This window comes from Choloepus didactylus, chromosome 2, assembly GCF_015220235.1.
Source record: "Choloepus didactylus isolate mChoDid1 chromosome 2, mChoDid1.pri, whole genome shotgun sequence".
NCBI lineage: Eukaryota > Metazoa > Chordata > Mammalia > Pilosa > Megalonychidae > Choloepus > Choloepus didactylus.
The window spans coordinates 53,312,552-53,338,912 of NC_051308.1; the positions used below are offsets into that span (position 1 = coordinate 53,312,552).

General features: G+C 38.5%; 1 protein-coding gene across 3 annotated transcripts in view; it reads right to left on the reverse strand.

Moving 5' to 3' along the window:
- CD55 (CD55 molecule (Cromer blood group)) overlaps positions 1–20,153 on the reverse strand; it is a 35,034-nt gene extending 14,881 nt beyond the window's left edge. The window contains exons 1-7 of one of the 3 annotated variants that reach the window (XM_037824829.1): positions 19,930–20,153; positions 18,981–19,166; positions 17,395–17,586; positions 16,910–17,009; positions 15,795–15,880; positions 12,485–12,673; positions 191–1,090 (exon numbers count right to left, since the gene is read on the reverse strand). In XM_037824829.1, the coding sequence (XP_037680757.1) occupies positions 191–1,090; positions 12,485–12,673; positions 15,795–15,880; positions 16,910–17,009; positions 17,395–17,586; positions 18,981–19,166; positions 19,930–20,059 (1,783 nt within the window). In that variant the 5' untranslated portion in view covers positions 20,060–20,153. The remainder of the gene's footprint in view (positions 1–190; positions 1,091–12,484; positions 12,674–15,794; positions 15,881–16,909; positions 17,010–17,394; positions 17,587–18,980; positions 19,167–19,929) is intronic. The other 2 variants (XM_037824828.1, XM_037824830.1) reach the window with 2 other exon arrangements.
- Positions 20,154–26,361: the final 6,208 nt, after the last annotated feature.

Here is a 26,361-nt window from a genome sequence, read left to right on the forward strand (position 1 = left end):
TTCGAGTCTATGGTGGAAGAAAGTCACAAGAATTAGCATGAAAAAAACCTGGTTACAATAAATAAGAGAATATTTAGTTGAGGTTTGCTATCTTGGTCAAGTTCAAACTTCCACTATAGCACATTTGATCCGTACTCCTTTTATGGGGGCTACCAACTTTACATACATTAATTTTATTTCTTCAACTGACCTGAAGGAAGCGTTCCTCTTCCTTTAGATATGCTTGTTGCAGGCAAACGTGTGGTTGCCCTGGGAACAGCTAGACCCCGAGTTGCTGTTATATGTGATGAAGTAATTCTTTGAGTAGTTTGGGGACCCTTAGTCACGGGGACATGTACAGTGGTGGGTTTTTGTGTTGCTGGAAGACCATGAGTAGATGAAGCATTTGCTATGCTAAATCTTTGGGCTGTTGGTGTGGCCTGTGTAGCAGAAGCATTTGCTCTGACAGGATTCAGGGCTGCTGACAGGGTCTTTGTAGATAAGGCCTTTGATACTGGGGGCTTTTGAGCTGTTGCTGGGGCCTTGGTGGCATTTGCTGTGCTGGATTTCTGAGTTGTTGGTGGGGCCTCTGTAGCTGGAGCATTTGTTGTGGTGAGTTTCTGAGGAGTTGGGCCCTCTGTGCCTAAAGCATTTACAGTGGTGGGTTTCTGAGGAGTAGGCGGGGCCTCTGTAACCGGAGCTTTTACAGTGGTGGGTTTCTGAGGAGTAGGCGGGGCCTCCGTAACCGGAGCCTTTACAGTGGTGGGTTTCTGAGGAGTAGGCGGGGCCTCCGTAACCGGAGCCTTTACAGTGGTGGGTTTCTGAGGAGTAGGCGGGGCCTCCGTAACCGGAGCCTTTACAGTGGTGGGTTTCTGAGGAGTAGGCAGGGCCTCCGTAACCGGAGCCTTTACAGTGGTGGGTTTCTGAGGAGTAGGCGGGACCTTTGTACCTGGAACATTTACTGTGGTGGGTTTCTGAGGAGTTGGGGCTTCTGTAGCTGGAGCATTAACTGTGGTGGGTTTCTGAGGAGTAGGTGTGGCCTCTGTAACCGGAGCTTTTACTGTGGTGGGTTTCTGAACTGCTGGTGGGACCTTGATAGTTGGAGGACTTTCTGTGGGGAAAAAACATTAAAAATTAAATATTACTGTCCAAGTTAAGATTTCTAAATCTATTGTTTGCTCCACTGCTTTTCTCTTTCTATTCCTACAAACACCTAAATGTGACTTTTAGGAAACCAAGTCTTACTATGTTTTTCAGAAGTAACTGAAATGATACTTTTTGTTTTTGCTATAAATTATACCTACACTATTAGGAAACTATTTTATTTTATATTTCACAAGGAACTGAAACATTATCTTTGCATTCCCATAAATTATATTACAGTGACCAAATGGCAGAGGCGGGGCAAGATGGCGGAGTGGTGAGGAGCAGAATTTCATCTCTCCCCTAGAGCAGCTGGCAATTACCCAAGAACTATATGAAACAGTGTTTTCGGGGTCTCCAGTAACCAGTCACACATTGGACACAAGTTTGGAATTGGAGGAAAAGCTGAGATCGCAGCGAATATTGTAAGTTCCCTGGACCAGGGGTCTGGCGCCCCTCCCCACCCAGACCTCACAGACTGTCTTGCTGCCGGCTCCCTGAAAGGGGGAAAAAAAAAACACAAAAAACAGCAATCTGCTGAGGGCAAGAAGGGAGGCTCAAACCAGCCTCAACTGCAGAATTAATTAACAAATTAATTAACTAACTTTGGGAGCTGGGGTGCCAAAGAAGGGCTGGGCTCTGAGAAGTGGGGGCACGTAAAAGCAGGCACCCATTCCCAGACTCCAAAAAAGCCATTTTTTTTTTCCCTTACATTTTGTCCCTTCTGGCTTCTCACTGATCCCTTATCTTTTTGCATTTCAATAGCCCCCGGCAGGGGTGGAACTGAAGCCGTTGGAGAGTAATTATCAGACAATAGCCCAAAGCATATCTTTAAATGCTCTATTCTGACACTGACAAAACTTCCAGGCTGGGGAAAAACGTTTAAAAGAGACTCTTTTTCTTTTTTTCCCCTTTTTTCTTTTTCTTGATTTCTTTTCTATTATTATTATTATTTTTTTTAATCTAAAAGTAATATATGTGGTTATTTTCTATCGGAAAGCCCAGGTTGAGGGACTAGGCTGGGCTTGAGGAGAGACAGAGTACCCACAGTGTCTCTGAATTCCGTATTCACTACTGAAGGCCTCCACCCCCGTCTTTAATTGGCAACTCAGGCTGACCAAGGAATCTACCTGGAGAGGCCCCAAAGAGGAGAGAGGAGAAGGGAATAGTGCCCCTGAGAGACAACTGGAATTCTGAGGATTGGGAGAGTGGAGGGAGGCCCAGCTCAACTGGCAGTCCTCCTGGGAATTCAGACCCCAGGGGCTGGAATTCAGATTCCAGCTTCAGTCAGCCACGCCCCTGACAGGATCAGAGTCACCAGGAGAACTAAAGTCTCCACACCTCCTTACACTGGGTGGGGAGCTGTGGGCTGGCCAGCGCCACCTGCTGGACAGGAGAGGAAAAGCACCAATTCTAAAGGCCTCATAGGAGGCTCTCATTCTCAGGAAAACTCCATACCCTCCCAATGAGACCTGGGCCTCACTAGACTGGGAAAATCTGACTAGGGTCGACCATATCTGAGGAGACCCACTCACAAAAAGGTTACATAGAGGCAGAGCAAGAAACAGAAAAAACAAGAGGGGAAAAATTCTGATCAACTAAATAGAACCTAAGTTAGAGGTCTAGAATAAGTTGAACTGAATAACAGAGGCCAGAAAACAAAGCCAACCAACAAGAAAACCACTAGGTAAAAGACAGAAAACAAGCTCCAAAATAAACTAATCAAGAGAATCAGATGCCTAGACAACTTAAGATAACAAGCCATACCAGGAAACACGAAAATATGGACCAACCAAAGGAACAAACTAATAGCTCAGCTGAGACACAGGAGTGGAGGCAACTAATGCTAAATAAATTTGATGAAATGAAGGAAGATATAGCAAAAGAGCTGAAGGATATAAAGAAGACACTGGCTGACCATAAAGAAGAATTCATAAACTTAAAAAAACAAATGGCAGAACTCATGGGAATGAAGGCCACAATGGAGGAGATGAAAAACACAATGGAGGGACACAACAGTAGATTTGAAAAGGCAGAAGAAAGGATCAGTGAACTGGAAGACAGGTCATTTGAATTCATATACACAAAAGAACAGATGGTGAAAAAAATGGAAAAATATGAGCAGGGTCTTAGGGAGCTGAGTGACAACATGAAATGCACAAATATACGTGTTATGGGTATCCCAGAAGGAGAAGAGAGGGGAAAAGGGGCAGAAAGAGTAATAGAAGACATATTCACTGAAAATTTCCCAACTCTTATAAAAGACAGAAAATTAGAGATTCAAGAAGTACAACGTACCCCAAATAGAACAGATCCCAATAGACCTACTCCAAGACACTTACTGGTCAGATTGTCCAATGTCAAAGACAAAGAGAGGATTCTGAAAGCAGCAAGAGAAAAGCAATCCATCACATACAAGGGAAAGTCAATAAGACTATGTACAGATTTCTCTGCAGAAACCATGGAGGCAAGAAGACAGTGGCATGATATATTTAAGATACTGAAAGAGAAAAACTGCCAACCAAGAATTCTATATCCAGCAAAACTTTCCTTCAAAAATGAGGGAGAGATTAAACCATTTTCAGACAAACAGACACTGAGAGAGTTTGTGAATAAGAGACCAGCACTACAAGAAATACTAAAGGGAGTGCTACAGGCTGATAGGAAAAGACAGGAGAGAGAGAGTTGGAGAACAGTGCAGAAATGAAGATTATCAGGAAAGGTAAAAGGAGAGGAAAAAATAAGATATGACATATAAATTCCAAAAAACAAAATGGTAGTAGAAAGTACTGCCCTTACAGTAATAACACTAAATGTAAATGGATTAAACTCCCCAATAAAAAGACACAGACTGGCAGAATGGATTAAAAAACAGGACCCATCTATATGCTGTCTACAAGAAACTCACTTTAGACACAAGGACAAACATAGACTGAAAGTGAAAGGTTGGAAAAAGATATTTCATGCAAGCAACAACCAGAAAAAAGCGGGAGTAGCTATATTAATATCAGACAAGTTAGACTTCAAAAGCAAAACAATTAAAAGAGACAAAGAAGGACACTATATATTAATAAAAGGGTCAATTCATCAAGAAAACATAACAGTCATAAATATTTATGCCCCAAACCAGAATGCCCCAAAATTCATGAGGCAAACACTGCGATCACTGAAAGGAGAAATAGATACCTCTACAATAATAGTTGGAGACTTCAATACACCACTCTCGTCAATGGATAGAACATCTAGACAGAGGATCACTAAAGAAACAGAGATGTTGAATTGTATGATAAATGAACTAGACTTGACAGACATTGATAGAACACTACAACCAACAACAGCATGATACACTTTTTCCTCAAGTGCTCATGGAACATTCTCTAGGATAGACCACATGTTGGGTCACAAAGCAAGTCTCAACAAATTTAAAAATATTGATATTATACAAAACACCTTCTCAGACCACAATGGAATGAAGTTGGAAATAAATAAAAGGCAGAAGGTCAGAAAATTCACAAACATATGGAGGCTAAACAACACCCTCTTAGAAAACCAGTGGGTAAAGGAAGAAATTACAAGAGAAATTAGTAAATACCTCGAGGCAAATGACAATGAAAACACAACTTATCAAAACTTATGGGATGCAGCAAAGGCGGTGCTGAGAGGGAAATTTATTGCCCTAAATGCCTATATTAAAAGAGAAGAGAGAGCAAAATTGAAGAGTTAACTGCTCACCTGGAGGAATTAGAGAAAGAACAGCAAACTAACCCCAAAGCAAGCAGAAGGGAAGAAATAACAAAGATTAGAGCAGAAATAAATGCAATTGAGAACAGGAAAACAATAGAGAGAATCAACAAAACCAGAAGTTGGTTCTTTGAGAAAATCAATAAAATCGATGGACCACTGGCTAGGCTAACAAAAAAAAAAAGAGAGAGCAGATGCAAATAAATGCAATCAGAAATGGGAAAGGAAATATAACTACCGACCCTGCAGAAATTAAGGAGATAATGAGAAGATACTATGAGCAACTATATGCTAATAAACTAGACAACTTAGATGAAATGGACAACTTCCTAGAAAAGCATAAACAACCAACATTAACTCAAGAAGAAATAGATGACCTCAACAAACCAATCACAAGTAAAGAGATTGAGTCAGTCATCAAAAAGCTCCCAAAAAGGAAAAGCCCAGGACCAGATGGTTTCACATGTGAATTCTACCAAGCATTCAAGAACGAATTAGTACCAATCCTGCTCAATCTCTTCAAAAAAATTGAAGAAGAGGGAAAGCTACCTAACTCTTTCTATGAAGCCATCATCACCCTAATACCAAAACCAGGCAAAGATACTACAAAAAAAGAAAATTATATTACAGTGACCAAAGCAGATTTACACCAAAGTAGTACTGAAGTGCTTAAGCTGTTTTCTGTGAGCCAAAAGGGAACCAAAGTTGGAAGTAGCAGTGATCTCATACTGTGACACATCCTGAGCCTCTCCCTTTTATTTTCCCTCTCAAATTGTCTCCCTTTGCTCACACCAAGACCAAAGAACAACAGGATGCAACCACTGAAGCAATTCAGCTAATCATAATATAGTAACCTTTTCTAATGTTTTCAGGACGTGTTAGTGTATGTGGGAGTTTGTTTTGTTTCACTTCTTTTTTTAAAGCCATAAAATCAATCTGAGTAAAATAACTCCCTTTTCTCCTTTTATGGGGGCTACCAACTTTACATACATTAATTTTATTTCTTCTTTGCATTTTAGATCAGATAACAAATAATGTGAAATTTTAGTTAAGATGCTCTGAGAATCATTAATCTAACAACACTGCAAAGTTGTAGGTTGTCAGCGCCTGTGTGAGTGTGGGTTACCTACACAAACTCCTTTTGAAGGCAGTTTTGACTAGGGGTAAACCTGTTTCCACTTCTTCAGCCTGGAGCTATTCTCAGGCTGTATGGCTAAGCCCTGAAGAAAAGCTTGGGCACAGGTCAGTCTGCAAAGACTGGGAAAGGTGTTTTCTTTCTTCTTCTTCTTCTTCTTTTTTTGTTAGTTCCTGGCATTCATGGAAACCTCACTAGCTGTATAGACGCTTGAAGAACAGATGCCTCAGAGTCCAAATTCCAGCGATAACACTTTAAAATACCAAAATGCCCAGGTTTCCACAAAAGATTACAAAACAAACAAATAAATAGGAAATGATGGCCAAGGCAAAGGAGAACTCAGGCAAAGAAGCACAGAAGACTGAAGCATTAGAAACCATCAATGAAGAGGATCAGACCTGGAATATTTAAGACAAATACTTTTTTTAAATGGTCCTAAATATGGTCAAAGGGCTAAAAGAAAACGTGGACCAAGAACTAAAGGAAATCAGGAAAATGACAGGTGAACACAAAGAAATTACCAATATAGAGATGGAAATTATGAAAAGGAAGCAAACAGAGCAGAGGACCACAGTAACAGAAATTACTGTTCAACAGTAGATTGCAACTGGCAGAAGAAAGAATCCAGTGAAAATGAAGATAACTGAAATCAACCAGTCTAAGGAGCAAAAAGAGTAAAATGAAGAAAAGTGAACAGAATCTGAGGAACCTGTGGGACACAATCAAGCATACCAATATACACATTGTGGGAGTCCCAGAGGGAGAAGAAAGAAAGGGGCAGAAAGAATATTCAAAGAAATAATAGCTGAAAACTTCCCAAATTTAACAAAAGATATGAAACACATATCCAAGATGCCCAAAGAAACTCCAAACAGGATAAACCTCAATAGACCCACACTGTGCCATGGTATAATCAAACTGTCAAAAGCCAAAGATAAAGAGAGAAATCTGAAAGCTGCAGAAGAGAAGCAACAGATCTCATACAAGGGAGCCTCTATAAGAGTAAGTGCCAATTTCTCACAGGAAACCATGAAGGCCAGAAGGCAGTGGGGAAACATATTTAAAGCACTGAAAGCAAGATATTGCCAACCAAGAGTTTCATGTCCAGCAAAACTGTCTTTCAAAAATGAGGGAAAATTAAGACATTCCCAGATAAGCAAAAGCTGAGGGACTTTGTCACCACTACTCCAGCCGTACAAGAAATGATAAATGGGTTTCTGTGGGTTGAAAGGAAAGGACACCAGACAGTTGACTGAAATCACATGAAGAAATAAAACTCTCTTTAAAGAAAATGACACTAGCAAATTTAAATACCAGTACAATTGTGTTTTTGATTTGTAACTTTACTTTTTGCTTCCTACAGGATCTAAAAGGAAAATGCAAGAAATGTAATGTTAAATCAATGGTTTAGGACTTATAATATATAAATATGTAATTTGTGACAAGAACTGCATAAAGGTGGGGAGACAGATGGGTATAAGTACATAGTTTATGTATGCTATTAAAGTTAAATTGATATCAAAGCAAATGAGACTGTTAAAGATTTAGGATGTTAAATTTAAGCCCTGTGGTAACCACAGAGAAAATATCAGAGACTATGCAAACTCATAGAGAAAGAAAGTAGAGTACAGGTTACCAGGGATGGGGGTCAGGGGTGATAGAGAGTTAATGCAAAATGAGTGTGGGGTTTCTGTTTGGGGTGAAGGGAAAATTACAGTAGTGAATGGTGATGAAGGTACTGCAACACTGTGAATGTAATTAATCTCACTAAATGTTATGATTTGGGAGAGACTGGGATGGGAAGATTTATGTTGTATTTATGTTTCCACAATTAAAAAAAAGGCAAGAGAAACTAAAGTGACAAGGACAATTAAATGCAATGCATGATACTGGATGGGATCTAAGAATGGAGGAAAAAAGGCTCAAAAGGATATTACTGGCACATAAGAAAAAATTTGAAATCTGGAGTATAAGCTTTATATCAATGTTAAGTTTCTTGAGCTTGACAATTGCACTTAAGGTGATTACATAAGTAAATACCCTTTTTTGTAGGAAATGTACATGGAAGTATTAGGTGTTCAAGGAGTGTGATATATGCAACTTGCTCTCAAATGTTCAGAAGATAGAAAGATGATAGATAGATAAGATATATAGATACATAGATAGATAGATAGATAGGTGTAGGTAGGTCAGTAGGTAGGTAGGTAGATAGACAGCCAGACGGACAGAAAGATCAATCGATAGAAAGAATGACACAGCAAAGGTGGCAAAATGTTAAAATTGGTAAATCTGGGTATCTGGGGGGCAGGGTATGCTGGAATTCTTCTTTATGGGGTTTGTATTATTTTTGCAACTGTTAATTATTTCAAAATAAAATTGTTTTTAATTTTGAAAATTTTGATGGCTATTATTCTGGTGAATGACATTTTTTATATGGACTTTTCATCTAAGGCCCTCATATATAAAAATTCTTCGTTTTACCAAGTTAGCTCTCATTTTTTATCCAAAGGATCAAAAATACTACCACAGAGTTTGAATTTCCTGGAAGTTGGTGTTTTTTCTAGTTATCTTTTTGTTACTGATATCTAGCTTAATTCCACTGTGGCCAGAAAGCATACTCTGAATAATTTTTATCTTCTGAAATGCACTGATGTTTATAGTCCAATGTATGGCCAATTTTTGTAAATGTACCATATGCACTTGAAAAAATGTTGCCATCTGTTTTTGTGGGGTTCATTGCTCTTATATGTCAATTTGTTCAAGTAGAATTGTTGTTCAGATCTTCTATATCCTTACTGATTTGGAGCTGCTTGTTCTGTCAGTTACAGAGATAGGTATCCTGAATTCTCCACAATATTTCAGATTATGGTATCTTCCACAATTGACCCCTTTATCAACAGCTTTCTTTTGGTTAGTGTTTGCATGGTATATTTTTTCATCTTTTACTTTCAACTATTCTGTGTTCTTATAATCAAAGCGTGTTTCTTGTAAACAGCAAATGTTTAAGTTTTATTTTTTTAAATCTAGTCTGCAAATCTTAGTCAAATTATACTTAATGTAATTACTGATGTAGTTGGGTTGATATCTACCACTTACTATTTGTTTTCTATATGATCCATCTATTTTATGTTTCTTTTTGTTTTTCCTCTTCTGTTGCCCTCCTTTGGATCAAATATTCATGATTATTCCTTTACTAGTTTGCTAATTGTACATTTGTTTTCTATTATTTTAGTGGTAATCCTAGTGATTACAATTTGTATTAGATTCTAAATTAATGATGCAAATGATCACTTTTACCACTCTTTCAGTACTACCAGAACCTTGGAACTTAAATTCAATTTCCCCTTTCTGCCTTTTGCTTTATTACTATCATGTATTTGTATTCTACATATAATGCAAATCACACAAGACATTGCATTTATTGTTGTATAAATTCAATATCCATTTACCCTTGCAGAGTTCTTCATTTTCTCCTGCATTTTAGTGATTCAACTGGAATTATTTCCATTCTGCCTGAAGAATTTCCATTGGTTTTTCATTCATTGCATGTCTGGTCTGCTGGTTACCAATTCCCTCAGTTTTTGTTTGTCTGAAAACATCTTTATTTTGCATTCAGTTTTGAAGGATATATTCACTAGGCATAGAATTCTAGGGGAGCAGTTATTTTCTTACAGCATTTTAAAGGTTTCTTTCTACTGTCCTCTGGCTTTTGTCATTTTTGTTGAGAAGTTGGCAATCAGTTTTATTGTTGCTCTTTTGACAAGTGCTTTTATCATTGCTCGGAGTTTCCAAAGTTTTGCTATAAGGAACCTTAAAGTGGTATTGTTTTTATTCTGCTTAGAGTCTACAGTCTTCTTGAATCTGCTGGCAGGTATATTTCGTCAGTCATTGTCTCTGAATATTTCTAACAGATGTTAGAACAGTTCAACATGTCTCAAATGTCTGTTACATTTTAATCTATTTTTTACATTCTTTGTTCTCTTTGTGCTTCAGTTTGGGCATTTTTAAGTAACCTGCTTTCCAGTTCTTAATACTATTTCCTGCTGTGTCCAAATCACTGTTAAACCTATCTGCTGTGTTCTTAATTTCATACTTTATATTTTCCAGTTGTAGAATGTCCATTTTACTCCATTTTTGAGATTCTAATTCTAATTCTAATTCTCGTTGAAGCTCTCTACCTAGCATTTCCTCTATTGTCTTAAACATATTAACTACTTATTTTAAAGCCCTTTTCTTCTAACTCAATTTTTTTGGATCTTCTTTTTAAAGTTTTTTCTCCTCTTCATTTGGCCATATTTTCTTGCTCTTTACATGTCTAATATTTTTTAATTGTATGCCAGACATATATAAAATATCCAGATGATATGATCTTCCAAATAGAGGACTCGCCTTTCTGATAGGCAGCTTGGTTTGAGGTGTTCAAGTCCTCAACTTATCAGGGATTGAGTTGGGTTACAGTTTCAGTAAGATTCTGTTCTTGCCTCCTGGGCTTTTGGTTGAGAGCCTGGCAGATTTTCTCAGTGCTAAAGGTTTGCAGTAGATACATGTCTGTCCTTGAGAGGTCCCCCAGTGCAACTATCTAGCCTCCTTCCCCACACAGCTTCCATGAGTAAATGTCTTCACGGGAGGCCAGCTTGAGACAGGCCTGTTCCTCTGATGGGTTTTTGTTTCCCAAATACCCTAAGGCTCTGACTGATTTCATTCTGTACTTAGCTCTAGGTGTAGCTCTTTGCATTTGAGAACCCCAATTTTCCAGGCTATCACCCTAGCTCTCCACAACCATTAAAAGCTTTTCTGGTTTCTCTCTATCCTGGCAGTACCCTTTGTCTAGGTCACGATGGGTCCTCAGCCCATACCCAGAATAGCAAATGCTGCCTGGAAAAACTCCAGCTGGATCACCTCAGAATAGTAGCCTTTACCCCCCAGGAATTTCAGTTCATCCAGTCCTTGTTGTTTCCACAGCTCTATCTTATGCCTTTAAAAACACAGTTTTTATAATCTACCAGGGTTTTATTTGTAAAGAGAGCATGGGCCAGCCATGGCCTACTTGGGCACTACCATAATGCCTTAAGCTCTAAATAACTGGTGATTTAATAAAACAGGAAAAAATAAATATGAATGGATCAAATGGCTAAAAACAAACAAACAAACAAAAAACATTAAACCACTCCTAATTAAATGGATTCAAACAACAAAATGAAATTTTCACCATTTATGTTGGTAAACCTCCATATGATAATATCCATTATGAAGGATACACAGAAAAACAGCATAATGTTTCAATGCTGATGGAAGAGTAAAGGGATATGGTCTCCTTGGAAACAATGTTAGTAACATCTATCAAAAATTTAAATCTATATACCTTTGATATAGCAGTTGCACTGCTAGGAATTTATTGTACAAAATGTACTTGAACACATGTGTAATGACATGTACAATACTATTATAACATCATTTGTAATAACTAAAGAAAAACTAGAATGAAAAACCTAAATCCCCATCAACATGAGACTAGTTAAATAAATGATATATCTGTATAAATGATACTATTTTTGTTTATTTTCAAGAAGGAAACACAGGAATTTGTAAACAAAAATTACTTCTGGGTGCAGGACTAGGGAGAAAGAGGAGATATTTTACTTCTCATTTTATACTCCTCTGCATTGTGAATACCACTTTACAACTTTTATGTATTATGTTTTTAAAAATATTTTCAATGAGCAATTCACACTAATAGAATTACAAGCATAATTTTAAAAGTGGAATTTGCTTGCATCATATTGACATTCACCACTATTTAAGCAACTATTCATACTGTGTAATGTTGTAATCCAGCTTCACTGATCTTCTAAATATTTCTTAAAAATAAATTTAAAAAGCAGTTCTAACAATTCTGAAAGTATAGCCTGGATATAAAAAGGCACTGAAGAAAGAAGTCTAGAAGGATGAAGAGAGAATGGTCAATACTAGAAATTCCGGAGGCAGAAAGTGTGTGTGTGCAATTCAGTTAAGTCAACAGCTAGGCAAGCGTTTCTCAACTTGTCACAACTGGTATGGCCACTATCCAGACCCCTAAGTTTAACCTAAGATTTCCTAGTCCCAACCCCCCAAATTTAATAAAATAAATCACTTTATATACTCTGTATAAACAAGGATATCTATATTAACCCTACTGAGAGTAACATAGCACGAAGCAGCTAATTTAAACTAGTTCATAAAAAACATTAGACATATGTGTGTCATATTTTCTTAAACACATATCTTTATATACTAGCACATGTACTTCACAGGAGCATTTCTTCCTTTTTAGGAGTATAGTCTCCTCTGAGAATAAAATGGAAAATAATGCCCCCAGAAAACTGCAACAATTTACATTCATTCTCAGAAAGTTCACAGAATCTCTGCAGCCTTTATTTAGACTTAAGGATAAGAATCCCTGATTCTCAAGAAACATAAAACAAAAATATAAATATGCAAACTGATTACCTTCGCATACCGGTGGCTGGCCACTCCATTCTCCTTGGTTATCGTTTACAACACACTGTATAGAGTTCTTTCCCATCAGGATGAAGCCTTCAGTACATGTGTATGTTACAGATTGTCCATCTACATAATTGGGCTGCTGCTCTTGAATTTTCCCATTGTCAATCTGTGGTGGGTCTAGGCAAAAAATTTCTTAAAAAAAAATCCCGACGTCTTTTAAATAAATTAAACTGACAAGATATTTTAAAAAATAAGACTAAAACATTTTAAGGATTTTATTTTTTAAAAATTAAAATCTATCATTTTTCTAAATTCAGCATTGCCATCAAGGGATGCTTATAATTGCCTATTAAATAAAGGGAAGTATATTTAGAGCTTCAGATGCAAAAAGTTGTGGAACATGAATGCTAACCTTGAGACAAACTTATAGAAATAATAAAATTTAGAACATATATGCAAAAGAAAAATTACAATAAGTACATGTTTCATATCACATTGGCACAATAGAAAGTAAATGCTGTAGGAGTTAAGAGACAAAAGCAGGAGCCGTCAGAAAACACTTTAGGGAGATGATGGAACCTGAGTTTAAACCTAAGGAGTTCCCTTCTAAGACAGAGCACAGAAGAGGGCCTCACACTTATCCCGGCAGGAATGATGCCAAAGGAAAGCAATTGGGAATTCAAGTGGTATCCTTGGGAAATAAGAATAGATCATTTTGCATAGAGCAGAAATCTTAAATGTCAGGATTATATTTTCTCTACTAAGGTCAACTTTCTAAGCATATGTTGACTCACAGAGCCATTTATTCAAAGGAAAACAAAAACAAGCAGAATTGCCCTGGTTATCTTGTAAATAGAGGACTCTTCTTGGCAGCTACCTTGATGAAAAAAAAATTTCAGTGGTTCCACAGTTGTTAGAACCATGAAGTGTTTTGTTTTGTTTTACGCAGGAAAGCAACATGAGTACATAGGTACAACAAATTACAAATTATATTATACTGAGTTCACTTAAGCACCCAGAGAATAGGAGCAAATTTATAAATTATTCTTGGGTCATTGAGCAAAGCAAGGAGCAAGAACAAGCTAACCTTGTTTACACTAAGCCAGGGTGTACAGAAACTACTCATATCACCAGTAGTTCTCTTCTGATGTTTTCTGTGCATCTAATTCATACGAGGCATTGTTCTACAAGCAGATGTGCACAACCGAATAAGATATAGTTCTTAATGTCTTAAAATCTAGTGGGGCAAAAACTTCAAAGAGATAATTTCAATACAGAATGATGAGGGTTTCCATAAAAGTAAGTAGTGATGTGGAAAGAAAGAGGAAGGACAGTTCCCATCCTGGGGCTCAGACGAAGCATCTTGAAGTCTTATACCAGAGTCTTAATGGAGACAACACAGCCAAGCAAAGTAGGGAGCTGAAGGAGCTTCCAGTCAGAGGCAGCAGCATAAATAAGGATGTGGGGGCATGAAGGAGGGCATGAGGTACGTGGAGAACTACGAGCAGTTTGTAAGGGTAGAGCATAAAGTACGAGGGCAACACATGACCATGGAGAAGAAGGTAGACCATGACTGGCCTTGCTCCCTCTACTAAGAGTTTGGACTTGGAAAATGATGGGGAGACACTAATACACTTTAAGAAGGAAAGATACAAGTTATATCTGTGTTTCAGGTAGGTCACTCTGGGTAGAATACAATGAAACATTAATCAAGTGCAAAGAATGGAGGTAGGAGGCCATTGCACCGAGAATCACCCTTGAACTCAGGCAACTGGGGCTCCTACTATTGGCCCCAAACTTTAAAAGGCCCTCCTCTGGCTTTACTTTTCCCCACCAGGTAGGGTATCTACTTGATGTCCTGATTTCTGTGAAATTCATGACAGCAGTTGCTTGTGAAAATATTGTGACACATTGCCTGTGGCAGAAAAGGATGTGGTCTGGCTCCTGCCTCCTGCCCATCTTTCCAATTACATTAGTACATTTACAACATCCCTTACTGGAAGGCAGTAAAGGAAAGGCGGTGGTGGGTAATCATGATGAACATTTAAAAATAACATTAATGAAACAGTAACCCATAGCATCCTCTGACACTTGTTCTATAGCTACTTGTTGAATTGTAATTTGAAAGCTGTCACATTTTTGTATATATGTTTTATTTCACAATAAGGAAATAAGTGAAACTGTGAAACTGTAACCTATAATATTCTTTGAAATTTGCTCTCTAACTACTTGTTAAATTGCACTTGGATAGTTATCACTTTCCAAGTATATATGTATATATGTTATATTCTACAAATAAAAAATGATCAAAAAATAATATTAATGAGAAAAAGGAGAAGCAGCAGGTATAGAATGGTAGTTGGGTAGGCTACAAGTGAGCTCCTTGATGGCAACGGCCTCATTTTATTTGTCTTCATATCAGTTGACCCACAGCCTTACTTCCAGAGAATGTCAGTCAACAAATGCTGGTTAATTTACACTAAATATATTCTAGTTTCCTTCTCCTAAAAAGGACAAAAACTAGAATTTAGCAATGACTTTGATAATAGTGTTTTCAGAAGTTGCTTGCAAAAGTGTAAGTGAGGTATAGAAAGAGAGAAGGAGGGTAGAAATAAAGCACACATTTTAAAATTGCAGAGATTTTACTCCTTTCCATTTTCTGGAGACATGTGTCTCAGACATACACTTGGTTTGACATATCTGTTTATGATATTATTTGTGTTCTCTCCCCTTGAGAAGTTAGGATTGTCAAGTGAAGAAACCCTATTTCTTCTTTTTACATAAACTAATTTCTCTAATAATAAAAAACATTTTATGATCATTATAATCCTAAAAGGAGGTGTGCAGGCAACATTGAATCTCAGCAGAACAGATGGGTTTGAAGTCAAGAGATCTGGATTAAATGCCTTCTCTTGCACTTGTTTTTGAATTTGGGATTAAGTCATATGTACTCTGATCATAGTATTTTCATTTAGGAAGTTACGAAAAAAAATCTGTATCTATCTTACTTGACTGTTGGAAGGAATGGTTAGATAACATATGACCTAGTACAATAAAAATGTAAGTTTGTTTTTAATCCTCATTCTATTGTTAAGGATATTGAGGCTCAGAAAGGCTTGGTGACTAAATTGCACAGCTAATACAGGAAGGAGCTTTACTGAAAAAGGGCTTTAAAATTAGCTAAGACCCTCACATGTTGAGAGGTAGGGGACAACAGCTATACACTGTAGACAATTCTAAATGAACAGAAAGTAATTTTCCATTTATTATTCAGCCCCACAACCTGAAAGCTTAGATTTTTACAAAGTCTTACGTTTGCATTCTGGCAACGGGTCACTCCACCCAACATTTTGCTCCACAAGAGAACAGTAACTAGAAGTTGTACCAACTAACTTGTACCTAAAGCAATGGGGGGCGGGGGGGGGGAGAGAAAAAAAAAATTAAGATCCATTCACACATGTTGGAATTCTCTCAAATTCTTCAGACTATCATCTTCAAATATTTACTACACCAATAAAAAGAGACAGTACAATAGTTGATAAAAGCTCACATGGCAGTTTAAAGGAAAAGAAAAAATTTAAATCCAAAAGATCAAAAAGTATAAGACATAACATATTTTTTAATTTGCCTGGGACACGTTAGATAATGTAAAATTGTTCTAAAACATTTTTAAACAATATAGATGCTTGAATTTTTTTTATTTCTGAGATTAAAAACATTAATAGAGCCTTCACAGAATAATAAAGAATATAACCCAAACATCTATGTTTAGAACAAGAGACAAATAATACTTATATTTTCATTTTATAAAAAACAGGGACACACACAAACACACAAACAGTAAATTAACCCCATTCAATTTGCAGATATTAAGTGAGAAAAAGAATGTAAAAATTTCAGCAGTGTCTGAGACACTGATGGTCACTAAGTCAGCTCCTTTTCCCTATTTAGAGAACTCATCAGAAACCTTAGGTGAGGGTGATATTTTCTCACTAGGAATAAAAATTTTTAACTCATGACATTTTATTACAGTTTACATGTAGAAAAACTCACATGCTAACTCATTATTGAGATAAACTAAAGGATTGGCTGCATGCTCATACTTTAAGGACTGTAATTTCTTCTAGTATAATAAACATCTCAAGTTTTTCCATTTTCTAATTACTTGAAATTTGAAATTTCATATTGAATTACATATCACTGAAATCTAAGATTACAGAATTCGGTGATATAAGAAATCTTCCTTTCTTGTCCTAATTTACTAAATTTAATTGTCATGAGCTAATTTATGATAAGGATTTTTGAAGAGAGGGGTGGCTTTAGTTGTTACCAGCTTGTAAACACTAGCCATGAAGCTAAAACATCCATCTTAAATCCTAATGTTTTTCCCTTTGTCAAATATAGAACATTTAGTATGGCAAAACTTACCCTTTGTCACATGAGAAGAAGATAGGTGAGCCAAATAATATGTCAGTTGTTATACTGACATGACCATTTTTTATTTTTCCAGGATTAGGACATGATTTTTCTAGAAGAGAAAACAAATATATTAGTTTTTTTCATGATGTTATCAGGCACATACATGCATATTCATAATCTGAACCACTGATATTTCTAATCCTTGGACTTCTTTGATTCTACTTTCATTTTTGAATACATTTTTAAAAAGCAACATTTTATTCTTATTTTAGGTAACCTCAAACTAATTAAATGTGAAATCCATGAATGAATCAACATGACTATAATGCAACATTTAGTTTTCCCAATTTAAATTAAAACACTCTAATGGCTCTTATAAGAAACATTCTAAATAATGATATATGCACATAGAATTCCAGCATGAAAGAGGGAAGAAGAAATATTATTTCCCCAAACACCACATGATTGGGAATACTCTTTAAAATTATACTTACTTTTACAAAATTCAGCAGGTTTGGACCATGTTAAATTTGGAAGGCAAGTTATTCTTCCTGATAGAGAATCGTCCCTTTTGAAACCAGGCCGGCAGTCATATTCTACAGTGTAACCCACCGGGAAATAATTCTGTTTGCTATAAGGCTCTTTGAGGGATGCAAAAAATAGCCTGGTTGGAACATCACAGCTACCTAAAAGTTTTAACGAAACAAGAACAAGATTATTAAATAATTATCTGGTCCTTAAATCAACCCTCTTTCTGTACTTCCTTGTACATAGTTGGTTTTTTACTATATTACTCCACTATAGTTATTTACAACAATATATCAAGAAGCCTGTGAAGTTGATTATATATTTAGAGAGAGAGAGAGAGAAAGAGAGAGGTAATGATGTAACTATCCCCACTGTTCAGATGTTCAGATAATACAATTTATCTAGTTGCCTAGCATAGTTCTGGTAGTCAGGAAATGTTAGTTCTCTTACCCTGCCCTAAGGAACTATATAGCACCATACGGTGAAGGGATAGATAAGAACCAATATTTTCAGACCCCAAGGCTAATAATGTCCCAGACAACAACAATAGTAATAATAATAGTTAATAGTTATTGAAAACTTCCAAATGTTTTACACGCATAAACTCATTTAATCTCCAAAGCAACTCTTTGACAACAAGGACCAGATACCCCAGCAGAGTACCTAAAAACATTTACAAACTGTAAAAAGCTGGACAAGTGTGAATTTAGTGAAAGGGGCATTGGATTTATAGTCAAACGACCAAAGTTTGCACCCCACGTAGGAGCTACTGATCTTGGGGATGTTGTTTAACTTCTGGGAGGCTGTTTCCACAATGGTAAAATGGGGTCAAGAGTTCCCGCTTACCTCATGGGATTGTTTGGGGGAATTAAACGAATACATGTGGAAGAATCATAAACTCATACTCTCCACATGTGCAAAAGCTTATACACTTCATCTCACTGCCTTCAGACATGGACAGACAGAAATAAAAAGTCAAAGAGTATTTCACACCTGATCTTAAGAAGTATTTATGGCAGTTTTTATATTTACTGTATCTTCTATTGATTTCAAGTTGTTCAAAGGAAGGAATCAATTCTTATCATTATCTTTACTTCTGTGTCTCAAAGCTAATACAGGGCTATGAATATAATAGTAGGTTTTGGGTAAATATAGAGAGCCTTTTAAAACACCACCACGGAGTTGTATTTAGTAAATCCTACTTTGCAAAATGAAACTTAAGAAAACAGATCACCTGTGTTATGCATCTCAAGGTAATTGCCAAATATATTCGTATATAATTTACTCCCTAAACAATACCTATTGTTTATTTTCTCTATTAGTCTGTTCAGGAGGTACAGGAGAAAAGGTCTTAATGAAGAAGCAGGACCTACTCAGGGAAGTAATGCCTTCAATTAGCTGGAGTGTGAAGTGCCAACATGATGTACCCTGGGATTTAATAATGCTAGAAAACTATCAATTACCAGTCACTCTGAAGAGGTATAAAAATAAACTTAACAAGACACATTCCATCCCCATAATATTTCTAAAAATAAATAAATAAATAACTTACGGTTACAAAATTCTGTAATCTCGGACCATTTATGGTTCTCAAGGCAGACCACTTTATCCGGCTTGCCAGGAACTTTCACAAAGCCTTTGTTGCATTTGTATGTTACTGTGTTGCCTGTAGGAAAACTTGTAAGACCTCCCAAAGCTGGCTGGGCATTAGGTATATCTGGAGGAAGGCTGCAGTCACCTAGGGATGAAGAAGCAGAATTGAATAAAAACTGCTTTTCAATTCATAGAAACCTTTCCGAGGATGAATAAGCAAAGCTGCAAAGGCTTTTGATGCACATATAACACGTCCATCCAGGGCTGAACAGACATACCAAGAACCTACTAGCATTCATGTCTTGTCAACTAATTCAAGACTAAAATAAGTCGAGAGTAAATAACGCCCCCTTCATTATTTTTTTGTTTTTGAGTGGTTTAGAATTTATCTACTGTCCACACAGTAAGACAGACGCCCCCTTAGAGTTAAACCTCCAGAAGACGTGCAAGGTTGTAGCGCCGTGTGCCGCACACGACTGGGCTCTATGGTAGCGGCGGGAGTGGTCAACTGTTTGGCCTCCCACCCTTAAAAAGGAGACCATGTTGGGGGTTGAGAATTCACTCTGTTGGAGCCCTCCCTTTCGGCTTTCCCATAGTTGGCGGCCGGGCAAACTCAGTCCATGCTTCCCCAACTCTTCACGCTCACCCCAAAGCCATGCCAGCTGGGGTCCAACACAACAAGATCCCCCAATGCTGGTTAGCAGCGGCGATCCCCTCCTTGTCCCCAGGGATCTTGTCAGTAGGGGCCCTGGTCTTAAACGTGGAGGATTACGGGTACAATTACCGATGCCCACAATCCACACCTGCCCGAGGTCCAAGCTGTTCGGTTGTCACGGAGACGGACCCAGCCCCTCCCACACAGCCTAAGGGTTTAATCAGTCCGGCTGGGCCCCCGGGCTCCTACTCACCCCGCGCCGCGGGCGGGCACAGCAGCAGCAGCGGCAGCCCCCCGAGGAGCCCCAGCACTGCAGGGGCGCTCCGCCAGGCGGGACCCATGGCGCGCGGGGACAGGGACCCGGCGCCGGGGCTCCGCCGCATCACCCGCTAGATGAAACCGGCTGGAGAGAAGAGTTGTAAGTAGTAGCAGCGCCTACGAGTTTTGCAAGTCGAGTTAAATTAGCGCCTCGAGCGGTGCCACAGCTCTGAGTCACCAGAAGGGTGGGGCGAGGAGACTGGGGTGCGGAGACTTTGCGCGGACCAGGTGCTGGGCGGGGCGAGGGCGGGGGCGGGGGGGGCTAGACTTGACTAGAGGAGGCCCAGGCGGGAAGAGGGGCCCTCCAGCGCGGGCCGCCGGTGCTCTTTTTTTTTTTTTTCCCCCGCTGCTAGGGTGGGGCCTGCGATGAGCTGCCGTCTGGAAACGTAAATATCTGCTTTACGGTGAACAAACAAACAAACGAAAACCGGGGGAATAGGGGAAAGGGGAGTGGTTCTAGTGGCACAGGCTTCCCTCCCCTGGAATCTGAACTAGTTCAAGCTAACCTTAAACGCGCGCGTTTAAGTGCTGCAACGCAGACTGGTAGGTGCGGTGAAGTTCAGAGGTAGCCTGTCAAAAAAAAAAAAAAAGAAAAAGAAAGAAAAGAAAAAAGAGCGGAGAAATAGTGGTCTAAGTGCCAAGAGGAGAATGGGAAAAAACGACGCAGTCTGTTGTCTCCTAGGACACTCCACAGTCTGAAATCAGTACGTGTGAAATGACTCAAGTAAACAGGGAGTGCACTTTTCATACCATGCTTGGGTGGGAATCATTTTCTTCTCCCGAGTTTTCCTTATTTCACGGGACGCGTAATGAATTCCACTCTGGGGCTATTCTAGGGTGACTGCAGGAGAAATTCCCCACCACCAGTGTCTGTGGGATGTGGGGGGAAGAGGGAGTGGGGGAGATGACAAAAGCAGGTGCCAGAAAGCTAAATGGTGGAGAAGGTTTGTTACAAATCCTGAGGAACATGCCCGGGGTTTTAAAACCTGGCTGTGGGTTAGAGTCACAGAGGGAGATTTTAGAAATGTAGATGCCCAAGCTGTACCCCAGAATCTCTGGGAGCGGGACCAGGCATCAGAATTATTTAAGGCTGGCCAGGTAGTTCCACAGTGCAACTGGGTTTGATTGGGGGATCTCCATGTGTTGGGTCAGAGTAAGCACCACTCAGGCCAGCACTATCCCTGTCAAAAATACTAAAGGGCATTGCTTATCTTCATGGAGAGTGACCCCAAGAACATGTTTCCCTTAATAATTTATCTGGGTCTGGATAGCAGAGTCCTGCCTAGATTTCCTTTTCCCTTGGGTACCTTATCCTGGTCAAGTGAAACCCCTGATGTGAAATTATGCCTGGCTGGGTGTCCCAGCTAGGGGATTTTGCTACATCTGATCATGATTTCTTTCCTGAATGCTTTCTGATAGCTTGTTGTTGGTTAGTAAGAATTTTATGAGGAGGAAAAGAATAAAAACAGTTTCAACAACACTGTTTTCTCTAACTGAACCACAACCTTGGATTACCCAATACTGGATCCAATCCTGTAGGGATTCCAGGAAAGGGAATCCTAAAGGCTTTCATTGAAACCTAACAGTATTTAAAAATTCTGGAGTTAAAAGTCCAAAGGGAGTTTTAAAATCATCTAGTGTGACCTTCATATCTGATATTAAAATATCTTACTTTTACCTTCATATTTGATGAAGGACCCCAGCAGTGTTCTTAGAGTGGTACCAGGTCTTCATTTATTCCCCCTAAGAACCTCCCATGATCTTAACCACCATTCGCTTCTCCCAGGCCTTTGTAAACAAGTGGTCTTCATTCCTGCTTCGGCATAGAAGTGATATGATAAGCAAAAGGTGAAAGTGGAGGCCAGTTACAGAGCTGTCAGAAGTCTTAAATTTGAGGCCTGTTAGAGCTCTGTAAATGATTTTAAGTCAATGCAAAAGCTTTATATCCAGAGAAAACAATGAGCTTTGCAAAGTTTCAAAATAATTATCTCTGTCACCCGGCTTAGCTACACCAAATGGTCTAAGCATTCACCAGCCAAATTACTTAGTTCTTAGTAATAATTTTTAAGGGAACTTTTTATGAGAAATAACTGGGTGGATATTAAGTAATATTTATGACCACCCAAATAATTTCAACATTCTGAAGGGAAAGGAAAAATAAAGAAATCCTCTATGCATTTGCTCAATTTAGAAAAGTGATCTATGATGAAATCTAAGCATTACTAAGAAGAACTAAATAAGCAAATTTCTAATTTGCTCAAGATTACTTTAAATAATAGCCACAATTTGTTGTGTTCCAATAACTTCATATGAATTACATAATTTAACCAGTACAACCTCATGAAGTGGTGATAATCCACATTTCACAGATATGTAAACAGGTTCAGAGACTATGTAGTTTACCAGAATTTGTGTAACTGATGTGACCAGGCCAGAATCTAAACCTAGTTTGTCTAATTCCAAACCCGTACTTCTCCTACTCTACCACCCTACATTTAAAAAAAATTAGAATCAGTCAGCAAATATTTCTTCTGTGTGGAGGACACTGAACTAGGTATTTAGGGAGGTGGTTTGAGAACCCAGCTGCTTCTAGTGTGAGGATGTCTAGAGTCTTGATACTTGAAATACCAAACATTAGCCATATGTTCTCTGCCAAGTCACCCCACCCCTTAGGGTCTCATTTCTTCACTAATTTTAAAAGGGTTAGGAACTAAAATAGTTTCTATAAAGCTTTCCTGTTTCATAACAAGTTTATGTAATTGGGGGATGGGGACAGGAAGAAAACGAGAAATAGGTCTCTGATTTGGGCAGAGGAAAGGAACCTACTCTCTCACCCTTGTCCAACGAACCATACAATGACTAAATCAAAGGCTGTTTAATTACTTAGGGAGCATTTAATACTCAGAAGCATACTAGGAAGTGGCAATACTTGCATTCAAGAGTCCATGTCTAGTAGGGAGAACTTATGAGACAAATGCTATTAGAATACCACAACCCAAGTAGTGTAGGAGTTCAGAAAAAGAGAAAGGAATATGGCATTTGGGTGGGGAAGGCTCTTGGCCGAGTGATTCAGCTAAATATGACAAATGAGTATCCATGGTATAAGGAAAACATATATCATAAAAGAGAAGAAAGGTATGAGCAAAGGTTTGGGGTTAGAAAAAGGCCAGTCTAGTCCAAGAATAGCTAGTTGTTTAGTTTAGAGAAGGTGTGGGGGACTGAATTGGAGCGACAGAAAAAGAGGCTGAGTCAGAGAAATAGTCTGTGAAGAGATTTGAGAGAGCCTTAAACAAAACGTCTCTGCATTTTAGACTATTTGGAAGCATTGGAGGACTGCTGAAGATTTTAAGCAGGAAAGCAGAGATGAATACCAAAGTTGTATGTAAAGTACTGGGAAGGGAGCAACTTTGTAAGCAAAGACCCGATTTAGCTAGCTATACAATAGTCCAGATGTTTACAACTGGAGAACAAAATGTCTTCAATATTTTTTTAAATTAATACATCTGTATTAAGGAAATAGTTCTGTTACCCTAAAAAAAAAAAAAAAAAAAAAAAAACTAACACAATTATAGCCATTTGACTTTCTATTCCTGCTCTGACCAGAGAAGTTTCAAAGGAAGAACCCATAGCATTGATTAGATAAGGAATAAGGGGAGAAAAAAAGTGCTAAAGATGACTCAGAAGTTTTAGAGGCTGTGAGACTAGTGGCCCTATCTAAAAGAATTATATATTCCGAAGTCAGAAGCTAGTTAGGGAAGAGGGCTTCGAGCTTGTTGAGTTTAAAACGCCTCAGCAGGGAGTTTGAGATGCACAGCATGAGGTTGAAACACTGGGAAGGTGGAAACCAGAGCAAGGATGGGGAGATGGCTGGAGTAGGGTAACCAAGGGAGAGAGTGTAAACAGAAACTCAAGTAGGCCCAAGGAGGAAACCTGGGGGGAACTTTACACTAGAAAGAACAGGGGAAGGAGAGGGGGGTGGGGATAGGAGAGGACAGTGCAATTTCCTGAACAAGAAGGGATGACAAAACTGAGTCAAATATTATCACCCTCATTGTAGGTGAAGCCTCTGAGGCTTAAGGAAGTTAAGTAACTTGCCCCAAATCATATGACTTGCAAGGAATAAACTGTGGTTTGGGCTCTTAATCCCTCTTACACTGGTCAGGCATCACCTCCTCCAGGAAATCTCCCTGCTGTCAGCATTGTACCCAGAACCTTGCTTGATGCTACCCAAGTACTCTAGGTGTCAGCTCTTCAAGTCTAAGGAACCAGTCTATTTTGTATTTGCATTTGTAACTCTGCCTAGAATTATTCCCATGTTATCCTAAAAAGTCAAGGAAAAACAACAACTTTATATTGGAACATTTTGTGTCATGCAGCTGCAAATGTGGGCAGTTCTGCTTTGCAGTATAAAGGAAATGTATTTTTTAAAAATAAAGCAAACAAATAGTGGAACCATGTTTCTTATAAGAGAATTTTATTCTCCAGGAATTCACTAATTAAGATATTAGTTTATTGTAGTGGACATAATCTTTTTTTTCACTAGGTACACACTGAGCAGTATCTAGTAAAAGCGGCCTAATGCCATGTGAAATTTGCACTTGAGCAGATGGCATTCTGTTCTGCATCTGGTTTCCCTATGTTGGAGAGAAAAAGTCCAGCAGTCAAATGGAAGTACAATGTTTGACCACTATGAGCAAGTGTTTCTTTGCCAAGTCTGGATTTTTTGAGAAAGCAATTTTTGTTGAGGAAGTGGAGGCAGAGGCAGTAGATTTCAGAAAACATATGTGTGTGAGAGAGTGTGTTATGTATGTATGTAAGAGTATGTAGTGTGTGTGTATGAGTGGGTGGTGGGTGTGTGTGTGAGTGTGAGTGAGCCTGCATTTGTGTGCGTTTGATATGAGACACAACATAGCACAGGGACTGAAAGGGCAGGTTTGGGAGTCAGATGGACTCAGGCTCAAATGCTGACCCCATTGCTGTCTTGTCTTCTGTGAGCTCCAGAACGCAACTGCTCTGTGCCACTGATTCCTCATTAATAAAACAGGTATGATAATATTACCTAGTTCTTAAGGCTTTTGTGAAGAATAAATGAGATAATGTGTTTTACTTTCCTAGGCTGCTCAAGAAAATACCATGCAATGGGAATTTAGTAGCTTAGAGTTTAAGGCTAAAAGAAAGTCCAAATTAAGTCGTCACCGAGGCAATGCTTTCTCCCCAAAGTCTGTGGCATGCTGGGGCTGGCTGCCAGCAATCCTTGGTACTTAGTTTGTCACATGGCAAGGCACATGGTGGCATCTCCTGGTCTTTCACTTTTCTTCCAGGTTCAGTTGATTTCAGCTTCTGGCTACTGCCTCTGTGGCTTTCTCTAGCTCATGTCTGAATTCACTCTGCTTATAAAGGACACCAGTAATAGGATTAAGACCATCCTGATTGGGCTGAACCACCCACACCTTAACTGAACTAACCTTATCAAAAAGTCCTACTCACAATGGGTTCACACCCACAGGGATGGATTAAATTTAAGAGCATGTTTGTCTAGGGTACCTACAGCTCCAACCATATAATGTAATGTAAAGTATTTGATATGTTGTTTAGCCCACAACAAACACTCAATAAATATTAGCAATGACTAATGGCAATGACTGACACAAATGAACATTTCATATACCAAGACTTGCCCACTTTTTATATAATGTGTAAAAGGAACATGTCATGACATGGGATCTGAAAAATCTATAACAGAAATATACATTTTTCAAAGAAGATGCTATGAATGTTGAGATCATCCAGTTATTCTCATTTTTTCTCCACCCAATAGATTTTTTTGTCCTTTGATAAAGATTAGGTCATTTACAAAGATTCGGATATTTAAATATTGGCCTCTTTCCCTACTTCTACTGTAGTCCCATCTGTAATTTGTTTGCTTTGATTTATGATCTTGTAAATTAAGAAGCAGGTTTACAATCTGAGCCTATTAGAATCGCATTATAGTGAGGAGAGAAGGCAGAGGAAATCTACACTTAGGAGCACCTGCTATGTGCTACTACTCTCAGCTTGAGACATGACCTTTCTTAATCATCACAGTGATGTCACGTGTAAATATTATTACATCCATTTTCACAAAATGAAACAGAAGGTCCAAAAGGGAAAATTGTTGGACCAAAGCATATGGGTGGCAAAGCCAAGCTTCCAGGTCTGGGTAGCTATAAAATTATTCTCCTTCTACTACACATGTAACCTTACATTTGCCAGGGCATAACTAAAGCTAAAATGTTTCCTTCATGAAATCACTGCCCTCCACCCTACATGGGATCTGACACTCGGGAGTGAATCTCCCTGGCAACGTGGAATATGACTCCCGGAGAGG